The sequence below is a fragment of the Folsomia candida genome, unplaced genomic scaffold, assembly GCF_002217175.1.
Source record: "Folsomia candida strain VU population unplaced genomic scaffold, ASM221717v1 Fcan01_Sc032, whole genome shotgun sequence".
Lineage (NCBI taxonomy): Eukaryota > Metazoa > Arthropoda > Collembola > Entomobryomorpha > Isotomidae > Folsomia > Folsomia candida.
In genome coordinates this window covers 106,088-120,778 of record NW_019091224.1, presented here as the reverse complement: position 1 = coordinate 120,778, position 14,691 = coordinate 106,088, and the positions used below count along the sequence as shown (strand labels likewise).

The 14,691-nt window shown below is 37.4% G+C and overlaps 1 protein-coding gene across 1 annotated transcript; it reads right to left on the bottom strand.

Annotated features, from left to right (window-relative positions):
- Nucleotides 1-9,664: 9,664 nt before the first annotated feature.
- On the bottom strand, nt 9,665-12,372 carry LOC110860458 (DNA polymerase eta). The gene is made up of 4 exons (XM_035860403.1): nt 11,804-12,372; nt 10,729-11,237; nt 10,319-10,666; nt 9,665-10,229 (listed from the first exon to the last, which is right to left on the bottom strand). Exons 1-4 carry the CDS (start codon nt 12,055-12,057, stop codon nt 10,024-10,026), a joined length of 1,317 nt encoding a protein of 438 aa, XP_035716296.1. The 5' UTR covers nt 12,058-12,372; the 3' UTR covers nt 9,665-10,023.
- Nucleotides 12,373-14,691: the final 2,319 nt, after the last annotated feature.

Genomic DNA, 14,691 nt, shown 5'->3' with positions numbered 1-14,691 from the left:
TACAAGATAAAAGATATAAGATACAAGATAGTATCTTTATCTTGTATCTTCATCACCGAACTAGCAAAGCATCTTGTATCTTGAATCGTTGACAAACTTAATTCTATCTTTTATCTTGTATCTTATCGACAGAAAAAATATCTATAGTCTGCTTGTGGTTTGTATGTACTGTGCGGGTGGAGCTTAATAGGGGGAAACCAGCCTTGGGCCTCAGCCTAACAAGAAAAACTGAGGCGAAGGACCTGTTTTCTTACTATTAAGCTCCACACGCACAGTACATATCGTTCTCAACACAAGTATAAGATACTTTTACACAAGATATAAGATACTTGACATATTCTGACATCTATCCTAGCAATTCCGTTCAATCGAACTCCTCGCGGCCAGTAAGCTGAAATTATGTATACCGTCGTACCCTCGGTTTTGAACATACCAGCGAATCTTTTTATGCAGTTGTCATTTTTAGTCTAATAAATTGTAAAAATTCTGCAGCAATAGTATTTTAAAATGACCGATAGTGTGAATATTCCGTTTATCTTGTTGGAAAAATACTTTCAAATCGTAACTCAAGAAAACGATAGAAAATCTGTTGTTGCAAAATGTAAAAATTATTGCACATTTTGCTCTCCTTCTGCCAACTTGGCAGTATCTTGTATCTTGACCACTTAATTTTTAGGAAAGTATCTTGTATCTTGTATCTTATGTACTTGAACAAGATGTATCTTTTATCTTGTATCTTATATCTTATCCGAGAAAGTATCTTCATCTTGTATCTTTTATCTTACGACTAAAGTATCTTGCCCACCCCTGCTAATATGTATATATAGACCACGTGACATGCATATATATACAGACCACGTTAAACGTATATGCATATTGAGCATGTATGTATGTACACTTCTGTATAGTATGAAATATGATACAGTACATACTTACGAAAAGAAGGAACCCGTATACAAGTTAAACAAATTTTTACATATTTTTAAGAAAATGCACGCAAGTTAAAATAAAAAGCTATAAACCTTAGGTAAGATGCCTAATAACAAATTATATATTACATAATAACACAAAATTATACATGAATGAAAATACATGAATGATTTTTTTATTCACACTCAAAATAAAATCGACCCAAATCAATTCCGCGCGGTGTCACTATATGACTTAACCGGATTGGATAAAAATCGACTCCGCGCGGATATAATTTCTTCGCGCAGCGGAGTCATTTCTTCACGCAGCGGCAAGAATAACTTCACCATCTGTGCCAGGATTATTACCGCGCTCGTTATGTTCGTTAACACTAAAGGAGGGTTATAATTTTTTTGTGGATTTTAACACCGCTTTGCTAAGAGTGCACTTTACGTATTCGGGCTGTAGCTACTAAAGTATTACGACCTAATGTATAGTAACGATTTTATAATGGCTTTCTGCATATTCGTGAAAACCACAGCTTACAAGTTCCACCCAAGTAACACAATCCTCTCCAAACTATTTTCTTTAATGAATGCAACCTTTGCAAACAAAAAACAACGCCGAACAGATTGAAAGTTGGAGGCATTTGGTCTACCGAAACAGGGTGCTCTTCATGAAGGGTTATAGGCTCCTTGACGTTTCCAAATGCTCGCTGTAGCGCCTGAACCTGCTTTTTTTTCTATTAGAACATTCCTGTCCCACAACTGGACAGGAAGGACCCTGTCGTGGGACAGGATAGCAGGAGCTATTTTGTTAAGCATTAGTCCACAACTTGCTAATAACCGCTTCGTCTAAACGGCGGCATTCCTTGGCAAAAGATTGGGAGAGAAGGCTTCCTCCACTGCACCATTCTAAATTGAGAGTCCAAAAGATTTATAAATACACGAAATACCAAATTATGTAACATGAAGGGGGAACTGATAAGACTATGCAGTTGCTTAGAAACAAACGTTATCGCAGAATGCTGTGTCAAATACATTTATTTAATTGCCTCGAACGTTCTAATAAAATTTCGTATCTACACTCGGCATGTATCTTGTATGAAACACGAAATGATCAATACTTGACCTTGTAAATGTTGGCAAATTGCCTTCGTCCATTAAGTATTTAGCTCGCAACCGGGAGATTTATGTACACAGCAACGATTGGTAATCAGTATTCTACCTGAACTTAGACTACAACAACTTCCTTACATACAGTTACAAGACGGGTTACAGTGCTACATAACTGGATCAAGAACAGGGCAAACATAAATTGGGAAATGGAAATGGATAGTTATATAACAATTCCACCATAAGGACCAACGTAGTTTGCCAATTAATTTATAAACTACATTCCCAACGACCCCTTACAGATGGATATTTTCTTAACCACTACGACGACAATATTTGATATTTTAATAAAACAATATATGTTATGCAGTCGTCATTATTTCCGGACACATCAATAGATATCAAGCCGTCAAATCAATTTAGATTCTTGGCAAAAGGTTATTACGTAAAATAAAAGGCAAAATAAAAGGTTAAAAGGAAATTACGAAATAATTCTACTTTCTACCCGATGTACTGACAATAAGTTACATGCCCTGTATGTTATCTCACAAATCGAGGAAAGTTGGTCCGGTATAAAATGGATGCACTGAAATGTTCTCAATTTCCACTATACTTCTGGATTTTGCTTTGGCATAAGTCTTGTAGTGGCTTATTTTTTTGCAAACTTTCTAAGCCATGCATTTTTATTTCAAAATGGATACAATGGATAGGATAATCTCATTTGTCACAGACCTCTTCGGGGATTGGATATCCTACACGAAGACGTTATATCTTGTCACCCATAAAGAAGCCCGATATTCATCAAGCTATATAGAGTAAGTTGGTCACAATTTTAACATGACGGAGAAAATTAAATATTTCCTAGGTACTAATTTATGCACAGATCTTGCCTCCAAAGCTACCGAATGGCTTTGACATGTTCACTTCTACCATTCCGATATGACGAAAATGCCAAAAGTATTTCTTTAAAACCTTTCCCCAAATGGGCTGCTAACCTCCACTTTGCCCTTCAAATCGTCATTTTAGTTCTTCACTTGGCAATGGGTTTCCATTGGAATAATACCATCGGAAAAGGGGTCGGTTTAGACAAGGCGGGAAGAAAGGAACTGACCTGGAAGAAGATTGTCCAGTTTTACTACTACACCTTGTCCGGATTTACTCTAGTAATTATCATCTTGTTCAGATTGCGAGCTGACAGGGTGAAGCCGCTGCTCACCATTCCGTTCCATATGGAAATAAAGTGGTGCCAGGGACGAGAAGGTTACGTGACCAATGTCCTCCTCGGCTTGACCGCATGCGTAACGGGGACCTGTCTCCTCTTACCGTTCATGTATTTGGCTGCGTCTCTCCTGCGTCCGTGTCTGCCATTCTTATCGGTATCCTTGGTGACGAAGAGCTGTCCGACTTGGGCTTCGCTAGGAGAGGTTAATTTAGGTGCTCAAATCTTCTTCGCGTTGGTTGAGTACTACTACTGGATATTTATACTTGGGTTAGCCCTTGGGATTGGATGGATTGCCCTAGTGTATCCTGGAATCGCGGCAAAACTCAGGATTGATGCGATTATGAGGTAATAATAAGCTTGAGTTAGCAGGTAATGATCCAGGGTTTCGATTTACCCGTCCAAAATACATTTATATAAGGACAAGTGAGAAAAGGCGGGAAAAATGGGAAAAGTGGTATTTAAAGTCTAAAATTTTGAAATATTGTGGTCCATGTATTTGTTTATGGAGAAAGCTAACGGAGTTCAACATTTTCAGAAGTTATCTTCATATTCGTCATATCCATGAAACTGTTATGATTTTTATATGCAATTCGACCACTTTTGGCAGCTTATTCCAATTTTCCGCAAAATTATGTAGCATGCGTTCATATAGATAATGGACAAAGTAATCAAAACTATTCAAAAGTGGTCGTATGACGCATCGTAATCTTCTGAATTTCTTGCAGATTTTGGATATGAGGTTATATTTTTAAAATGTTGAGTTCTTCCCATTTCCGACCTTTTTTATGTGAAATTTTGGCCAAAATGGGGAAAATGCAATTTTTCCCACTGCCCTGGTCAATTTGACCTTTACCAATCGCAACCCTGAATGATCCTACTTGTATTGTAAGTCAATAATGACATATTAAACTGAGATTATTTTATAAAATAGAGAACTGAAGATAGGAATTGAAAATGGGATCGTGGGATTTCGTGAAATTCAAGTCCTTCAAGGTTTGACTAACTCATTTTGGAAGTTTCCCCTGATGCAGATAATGCTCGGGGCATGGTTGGTTTGCGAGGTGATCGCGCTCTACAGCGTCGTTCGACTAGCAGGGACCCTTCCACTTCCAATATTTATCTATTTTAGTCTCATTAGCATCGATGGAGCAGCGCTAATTCACGTCCATTTTAAACTGTTAGCTGTTCCATGCATTGCCTCTATCGAGATGTTTGAATACAGGAAAAAGATGCCAAGAGGCGGCAGTCGATGGTTCCGGCGAGTGGTCAAATCATGCTCGCCGTACCAGCTAAAAATGGCGGATGGGCGTTTTTTTGATAAGAAGACGGCATTAGTTATCTGGCAGTTCGTGGTGGATCGAGTCGTCATGTGTTTGATCATGTAGATAGAATTATAAAAAAGGGCTTCTGTTAAACAGGAGGACTCTAAATTCAAAATATTGAGCGTATGCACATGTTTGAACAATAACATTAGTGTAAGCTTACTCTTAAAAGTCTCCACTCCTACCGTTTTGAAACTACTATTCGAAAAGCAGCGCAACTCCAAATTATGGTTCTCAACTGCCACACAAACTACAATTCAAACTCCCTCAAACTGATTTGTATCTCCAAAAAGTAAAATAATTATAAAATAAATAAAGATGAGTAATAGAAATATATATTTGTAAGGCCCATAATAAGTGTACAATTTAAAAATTGCGTCGCTGACGGGGTAAATCACAAAATCGTTCTTAGCCCATCAGAAATATGTATAGCTACATTCCAGCTACCGGACTACATTCCAGCTTGGAGACGTTTGTACTTAATATGACCAAGAGGTTGAAACAATCAGCTGGTGGAGAGTCAAGTCGGTATCATGCTTCAGAATGTTCCATTCCTATTGAGGATACCTCACGTACTATATATTATGTTAAGTAATTTGTGACCCAACACTGAGGGTGTGACCATATAAGGGTATACCTCAGGTGAATTAGCTAACTTTACGCTAAGGGAAGGAAGGGGGATGGAATTCCTTTCCCTTGGTGTAAAAATGAATGGACCGGAATCCGTTCCCTTCCAAGTTCGTTAATTCACCTGAGGTATTCCTTATGTATGCCTTATGTATTCCTTATGTATTATTCCTTATTCCTTCCGAAAGGAAGGCATGCGGATCTGTTCCTTCCATGCGTAGCCTAGATTTAATGTTTAAGGGAATTCCATTCCCTTCATGTGTAGGCTACCTAAACCAAATATGTGGCTGGACTCACATGAAGGAAATTTCAAATGATAGATTTGGTTTAGGCATGTTCTATGTTCCAATATCCAAACCATAAACGAAATTAATTCCTTCCGGTGCATGACCCGAGCAAGAAGCCAGCCAAACCCAACACTGGAGGTATGACCAAGTAAGGGTTACCTCAGGTGAATTAGCGAACTTTCCTTTGCTCCCTCCCCTTCCCCCAGCAGAACGATAACCACCTACCAGTGGGACACACCCATTCGCTCCCTCATGCGGTTGGATACGCACAACTAAATAAATTACTTTAAGTTCCCTTTCTATGATTAAGAATAATAAACAGCAAATCATGGATAACTAACTTGTCGACTTTCATATGTAAATCACTTTCTCCACTTTCACTTCCGTTGCACGAAAAATGCTTTCACTTTCGTTGTGAACAGACATTTCCAGCTTATAATATAGATTATTATTGAATATTCAGTATTCTAATGCATTTCTACCGTATGGGAATGTTTAATATCGTTTTCCTGTCTTACGCAAATATGCGTATATGTATGTTGTTTTTTATCTTTTTGTGAAGGATACTTATTACTAATTAATTCACTTAATATCCTGAAAAGTTGTTCAAGATATTAGAAAATTTTATCAAATATTTTTTCGACATAAATCATATTAAAAATAAATTTAATAGCGATGCACAAGTCGTCCAGTGTTTATTTATTTAAAACTGATCCGAATAACGTTAGGTTATCGTTATTATAGATTTAGTGGGTTCGATTACTTTAAAATATTTGGTATGAGCGAATCTGAAAGGAGGTCGCAAACCAAGACATCCTCGACCCGTAATTTTATTACATTATAGAATTTTATCTAGATACTTGTGGGAATTTAGCATTCAGACCCACCAGCAAAGTGTAGCAAAATTACCACTTTTCAGCCAGGCCGGGTAAGTTCCGACTACCCCTTGAGTTTAAAAATATTAACTTAAACAATTGACTTTGAATGATTTGATTTAAATGATTAAGCTCAAAACCTTCATCGATTTATTTAAGTAGGGAGTCATTCCATACTTTGCCAGCACAAGCTAAAAATTGTCATTGCATTTTAAATCCTGATCCGAAATGACCAGAGTATATTCTACCCAAATACTGAACGAGTTTTTTGGGCTACCTCAAATTTACTCTAGAATGATAGAAAGTTCCCCCATTTATGGAAAATGTCCAATAACTTTGGACCCTAAAAAGGCACGATTGGTTCTAGATTTGCGATTTCGGGCATATTCTACATTTTGGTGTAAAATTGTATTCATTTATGTGACGGTCTTAGCGCCGATGAATACGATTTTGGTTGGATACGTCATAAATTGGTTAAAGTACGCAGAAGTATCTGTCGCCGAGAATTTTCCCTTCTTCTTAATTTGTTCTTACATTTTTGCGTTAATACTCGAGTACGGGATGATTTTTATGTATCTCCCAATTGTATTTGGCTGGAAATCGTATCTCGCTCCTGAATTAGAGAATTCGCTGTATATGTTTAAAAAACTATTAGAGGGTAAGTTACATAAGATATAAACTTATATCATTATTAGAAATTTGCGAATTATGTGATTTTACTTCCTTAATGGAAAAGTAAGTAAAGTTATGTCGCATAACTTATGTGACGGCTGAATGTATATTGACTAGCCTATAAGCCCGTCTTAAAGACGGGTCTTATTTAAAATCAAAATCATAAAGCCAGTGCACAACTAATTTGTACTCCATAAACATTTTGAAACACAAGAAACACAAGGAGGTCATCATCATCTCATGGAACAAAATTACGCGGGTGCATTTACCCAGGAATTTAAAAAGCTGCACAACTTTGAACCAGTCTAACATCCCGGGCATATTCTGATCCCGCTCAACCAACTGCCCCCTCGCGCCTTGAGTGAGTACAATGACGCCGGGAGGGGCAAAGTGGCCTATGAGGAGGGCCATTCAAGACCCGAGAGCGATCAGTGACCCACATTCTGTTTCAATTTGGACGGAAACGCATTTCTCTAAATTGGTAATGTACCTGGACCCCGGCAGAATCGAGTTGGCCCCGTACAGGGAATTATTTGGGCTGCGGGGGAGAAATCAAGGGGATTATTTCATCGTGGATTTAACCGGGAGTGCAAGCAATCCCGCTAAGAAAATCGGATAACGCGGTGCTCTGCTCGTGCGTCGTTCTTTTAAAACGTTCTTCTCCCAAAAAACTTGAATTGGTTGCCATCGCGATGGAAAATTTAGTCGAGATGGGATAATCGAAAAATTCGAAAGATTTAAACATGCCTCCATTCCCCGCCGTCTTGAGGAAATTTCGTCTCGTCTTTCCTTCAGATGGAATGGCCTGGGAACTCTGCAAGCTGCACGGTGCCCTTAACGCTAACTATATTTCTGGGATGGGCCTTCACACCGTGTTGCATGCGTCACTAGCTACCCCAATGGCTCTCACGTTTGAATATTTGGCGGCAAAAAAGACGTCTCAAAATTCCGTGGTTAGACGGATTCTCCTGGTCCACTCGTACGTTTAGTGTGGCGTGGATTCTAACGCGTTCGACTTTAAGGAAAGCGTCGTCTATTCCGAAGGCTCGCCATACTATTATTGGCCGGTGGACACGTCAAACGGCGGGATTTATAATTTGGCGCGACTAATTTTCGACGGGTGGGGGCATCCTGACACGAAACATCCTATCTATAACGGATACAATAATTCAAGGAAGGAGGAAATCATTACTTATACGGAAAATGAAGATGTTTTCCCGCTTAGAAAATTTGTGAATAGATTCCTCCCGCCGATTGAGGACTTTGTGGAGAATGTGGTCACCCTTGTGGGGCAGGGTGAGACTGAAATGGCATACATTTCAGAGTTCCTTCTTAACCTGAGGGACAAATTACCCTTGGAATCCTGGGTGAGGACCGAACTGGAAAATTGTTTCGATCTAAATGGCAATTTCTAGTGTGGGGCAATGTATCAAATCACCGCGAAACTTTTGAACTTTTTTGTCTTCAACGCCTTCCTCCATTCGGTAGAGCACGTTCTCCTGGAAAGTAAGCAAATGAAAGACTTTCAGGGCATTATCAGGATCGGGGTAGATTTTGAAAATACGAAAACCAACCGCGAAGATATTTCCGATTGTTTAAGGAAAATTAACAGTGTTTCCGACAGCTGGAAAATGTACCTCATGGCCAACATGGTCTCGTACCCGCATCTCAGTTTGAACTTTGCCGGTTTTTTTGCCAAAGAAGGCGGATATTTTGGAAGTCAGGTGTTCTCCAAAAAATTCGCTCCAGATTGGCTAAAACTTGTGAAATGTTATGAAGAAGAGTTTGCCTCCGGGTTGGAACATATTTTTCAAGATAAGCGTGACACACGGGTTTGGGCGAATATGACCTTGTCCGACTTGGGGGTTAGTGTTCAAAGTAAGAAATAATAAAGTATTTAACACTCTACAATATACAAGAATAACTTAGAAAATAGCTTTAATTAATAGGTTAAGTTTGGTTCATTCGTGTACAAATGAGTTCCAAGACATGTCTGAAATAATGCATTTCAAATTTTGATAACTGGTCTATTTTATCCAGAAATTTATCTATCTCATCACTTACACTATTCGCTAAATCGTAGTTGATTATTAACAATATTATTGATTATGGATGCATAAATTGGTATAAATTTGCATGAATAAATATATTTACTTTTTATGATCACCTAATTTAAATAATTTTCATAGTCCAACGGTCTATTAAATCCACCGGGACAATTCACATATTGCAACTATACATATAGTTGGTCCACGTCATAAAACGTGGACCAACTCGCAAAATTTTGGACTAATTTTGACCAGTTGGAGAGTAAGAAATACATGTCTGAGTCAACTTCTATAAATCTCTTGCACCACGTTTTTAACATTTTTTCGTTCAAAACTCCATGCTAAACGTGCCCACTTTTCATGGAAATGCATTCCTGTGTGACACAGGCTGTGTCCTACATGAAAACATTCGGGTAATGATTCCAGAATTATTGAATTAAAGAAGACATTTACCTTGATATTTACAACTTGTATGGGTCTGCGTATACTTTATTTATTTCCGCAAATTTACATACCTATACATGTACATATGCACATCGCACATGAGCACATATTTAGCACAGAGCCCGACAATGCGAAGGAGTATATGAAAAATTGACATTTTTGCGTGCCACACTAAATTTATTGACGTTCCATTAGTACAGCATTGCAATTATCATAGTCTAAATTTTAATAAGGATTGTAATTTTACAAAACGGTAAAACTTTATATGATGAGTAACCTAAAATTCTATTATCTGGTGCAAATTAAATATATATAATTATTAAAATAGGTGTCAGTTTATGGATATGAAGGGTTTTGATTAATACTCCACGTTTTGATTTTCTACAATCCCAGTTGCTTTGAAATTCATCCAATCAATTATCAGAGCACAGTCATTTTGAAAATCTGGATTATTTGATATTGATTGGAACACTGCAAGGTCAAAGAGGCTTTTCTCACTCCGTTAAAATACCCCCTTCTGATCTGGAGCAAACGCCACGGCATTTAAGTCAATCGGAAAGCTCCTTGTACGACACCGGTCGTAACGGTATTGAATCTTAAGTTCAGTATGGTTTCTTTTGTTTGCTGTATTGTCGAGCTGCATCTTGGCCAGCATATTTTGGACACGATGGTTCAGTTCTGCTTTGAATTCTGATTCGGAACGAATATCTACAAAACATGGGCAAAACAAGTACCTCTATAAATAGCGTGACAGTAGTAAGATATTTAAAGTACTTATTAAATCTAATCATATTTACCTAGATTTCCTTTCCCACAGTTTAAACCTACATTCATAAGTTTGGGAGTTATGGGATCGTGACATATCCCAAATAGCAGTCTTCCTGCTTTCTCAGCTCTCTCGATGCCCACATAACTTTTCACATTGTTAAAATTTTTAATCCAACATTTCCACATTTTGTGTACACTTAAATTCCCAAAGAGGGTATGTAATTGCAGGCCAAGCATATTTCCAAAGCCGGAAACATCTCTGAATGGAATACGGTAAGAGATGCGATAAAATCCACGTCGAGTTAATGCCGTTATGGCGTTGGGTTTATGAATACTGCACGCTAATTTAGAGAGCACTTTATTTGAACCAACGCCACCTGTTTATGTGGTAAAAAATTGTATAACTATAACTGTCATAAGTTAATAAAATAAAACCAACCTGAACAAACGATCTTCGTCTCTTTGAGTATATGTTGGCATAACTTATCCACAATTTGGAGTCCATACGCCAACCTCACTTCCTCATAATATTTATGGTGACGAATCGAATAATAGTAAACATTTCGATTGGTAAGCCCATCTCCATTATACGTGGAGCGGCGTCCCTCCATGAAAATCCTGTGGGTCGCATCAATTTGAAGAGGATAATCATGGTCAATTAGTAGTGTGACGAGTTGGGTGAGGTCAATGAGGAATTCGTCACAGCCAGTTCGATGAATTGGAATGTCCACCTCGTCCAGATAAGTTGAATCTATCAGGTCTTCCCTGAATGAAAGAGCAGCCTCACGGATTTTGTCACTGATTGCATCCTTTTCGGTGGTGTCATGCTTTCCAAATTTTTTCTTTCCATAAATAACGTGAAGGTCGGGACAAATTTGTTTAGCCTGGTGGACTTTTAGATTTCTAGATATTCCGAGATCTTTAGCCTCGTGGGATCTTGATACGATTCTACACAAGAAATATTTGCATTTAATTAATTACTTTATAAAAAAACTTGTAAAAACATTACTAAAAATAATGTAATATTCGACAGTTCATATTAAAGCCCGTAATACGAAATTGTCAGGGCAACCATTCTGCATAACTTTCTCTTTTTCACTCGTGTATCATATTCGGTGTCATAACATACATATCTATATTATAAGCTGGAAATGTCTGTCTGCAACGGAATTGAAAGCATTTTTTGTGCGACGGAAGTGAAAATGGCGAAAGTGATTTGCACATTAACTGCCCTAGAAAGTCTATAAGTCACTTCAGGCTAATCAATTTTAACAGGTTTTGAACGCTGGACACGAATTTTATGTTAAATTTGAGCGTCGACGCCCCAGTTACCGTCTCGGCCCAGCAAAAAGTCACAGATGTCCTAACAGTTGTTTTATTTCACCCCACAGATTGATTCAGCTTATAAGGCAAAAGAAAATTTAACCTTGTAAAATTATTTTCACATTCAAATCAAGTACCGCCCAGTGGGAGATGGGCTTATCCGCTAGTATATATATATATATAGCAATTACCTTCCCGTCTCTAATGCCAAGACTGTAGGAAATCCTTTCGTGTGTTGGTATTGAGGATATTGCTGGTAGATTTGGACCTCAAAGCAGTCGGCGTCGACGGCGCCAACCACTCTGCACAAATTACTAGACAAATTATTTCGCCTCTTCACTAACAACTTTGTTTTTAGGACGGGATTAAATAAATTTATATAATCCTTTTTACGTGGTGGTTCCAAAAACTTGGAACTAGATAGAACAGGAATTGGGGATATCATCTTAAAATTGTTAATTATTATTAACACAAAATTTGGGCGAACAAATGTTCCTATATAATTTCGTTACAAAACTTATCTTATAATTCTTGCAGCAGCGAAATTATATAATTTTGAACCTCGAATTAATGGGGGATATGGATGCCAAGCACAATTTTGTGTTGTTGTATTATCACTTACTCAAATCCAAATTACCCAGTTTGCTTAATAAACTGGAAAAGGTTTTGTCCTTGCACAACAAATCCTGCGGTATTTGCTACTATACAGGTGCACGTTAAAAGATTGCACACGGAGTTTACATCTTGACTCTGGGTCAGCTCGAGTGGATTGGCCTGTTGTAAAATGCTGTGTAGGACAACGTATATAAAAGTGCATGCTGGTAAAATTCTCCTCCACTTTCTCACTCTTTAAGTAAGGCATAAGCACATATCTCTTAATGATATGATTGTGTAGAACCGTGCCATACTTTATAACTGAGTTTTATTACTTGTAATATTTATTTATTTTATAAGGGTCAATAAAATTTCAAGGGCATAATAACCCCTGTATGATAATAAAGGATACGTCTTCTAAAATGCATTTATAAATATGCCCTGGAAAGAATGTTGGACCGTCTGTCATCTCATTTTCAAAGTTGTCTATTTAATTTTTTTCACTCGTCACAGAATTTTACCACAACTATGTGAAGATTTTCGATGCATATAACAATTTGGTAATGTGATAAAGTATTTGCGTTTACCTTGACTTTAGACAACGCTCATTAAACTTTCAAATTAGGTAAATGAAAAACCCATGAAAAGAGTTTTAGTAAAATTGAACATGTTCGAACTGCATATATTAGGGAGTTGGGGTATCTTAATATAATTGATGTTTATATAAGATTTCCCTGCATTATGTACATATTTACAGTATGGTCAGTATGCACAATATTTGATTGAGTACCTTTCCAATATACACATCAAAAGTCGTGGAAAAGATAAGCATCCTACATACATATGTAATATCGCTATCTGAAGATGGATATATATGTATTGCAGGGTCCCAGTATAAATTTGATAAAATCTAAAAAGTCACAAGCTGTCGAACTTACAAATCAACAACTCTAAGATTTTTTGTGTTTTTATTTTTAAATAGTTTTATTGGGGCAAGCCATCGTTTGGATTATGGTATATATGCTCTTCCATGTTTTTCACGCACACAGTGATTTTTTGAAAAGTGCAGCTTTGAAGACTTCCTTGATAAGCGAATTAGTAAATTGATGCGCTAGAATGGCTTCCTATTAGGGGCTATCCATAAATCACGTAACGCGAGAGGGGTGCAGGGGGGTAAATTAGTTAAACACCCATAAACGCTTCAATAATTATGGAGAAAAAACCTATTATAACGACCTGTAGAATTCCATTTCGTCGTTTTTTATGCATATACTGAAGCTCTGGTCCGATCCTAGGCCTGTAAAAAGTCGTGCTGTGTTTACCGAATGGAGCGTGCAAGCGCTCTTAGCTACTTTTGCATGGTTTCATGTGAAATTTTAAACTTTGTCCTAGAGAAGCGAAATTTGGCATGTGCATGCACCAACATATGCTGCATTATAATATAACATCAATTCCCGTTCCGTTCGCTATGAATTTTTCAGGAAAAATCGAAAACCAAATGTCATCCCTATCATTCTACATGTTAAATCCAATTAAAGTGCGGTTTAAAAAAAATTATACCTCCGCACTGGGAAATATTTTAGAAATTCTGCTTTCGTAGATGCATTCCATATGAGCACGGGGAGTTTTTAAAAGGTCAAAAGAACTCCTCCCTCTTCACACTGCAAGGGGGTGTGGTCCGAAAAGTGGCGAGTTTTTTATCCGTTTTTTTTCACGTTTTTTGAACCACAAAATTCATCACACCTTATTAACTAAGTGTCACACTCAAACCACACCCACCACCCTCAGGGGGAGGAGGTGGAAATTTGGGGAAATTGAGATTCATGCATATTTCATCATGTATTACAATATTGTAATACATGAGCACATAATACATAATACAATATTGTAATACATTGTATTGTAATACATAGCTTGCACGCTCCATTCGGTAAACACAGCACGACTTTTTACAGGCCTAGGATCGGACCAGAGCTTCAGTAAGCTTTATTTAAAGAATTTTATTTTTTTAACATTACCAATGTCCGGATAGTAAATATGTCAATATTCTAAATACGCGACATGAAACAGACAGATTTTTCGTGAGGTCTTACTAGGAACACTAGGAAGGTGTGACCCCGGCTAACAATCCCACCACACGTATTCGATGCATTTTTCAATTGTTTTCCAACGATGTAACAAAATTTCCGTGTAAAAATTGGATTTGGTCACCCTGTGACCATTTTGGTGACGCGAGGAAGACAACTAGTTTGCTGCTGGTGGGGTGTGGTTGACGATGCGCTCTCTCTCACTATGTAAGCAAAAGCAAAATTAAAGTTATTTGAAAATTTTTTCAGCCATTTTTTTCTACAATATTCAACACTGTTAAACAATTTTCAGTTGTAAAATATTTTTAAAAAATTTCAGAATCTTAAATTTTCGGAAATTTAGAATTTTCAGAAATTTTTAATTTTAAGTAGTTTTCGACTTGAAAAAATTTGTAATT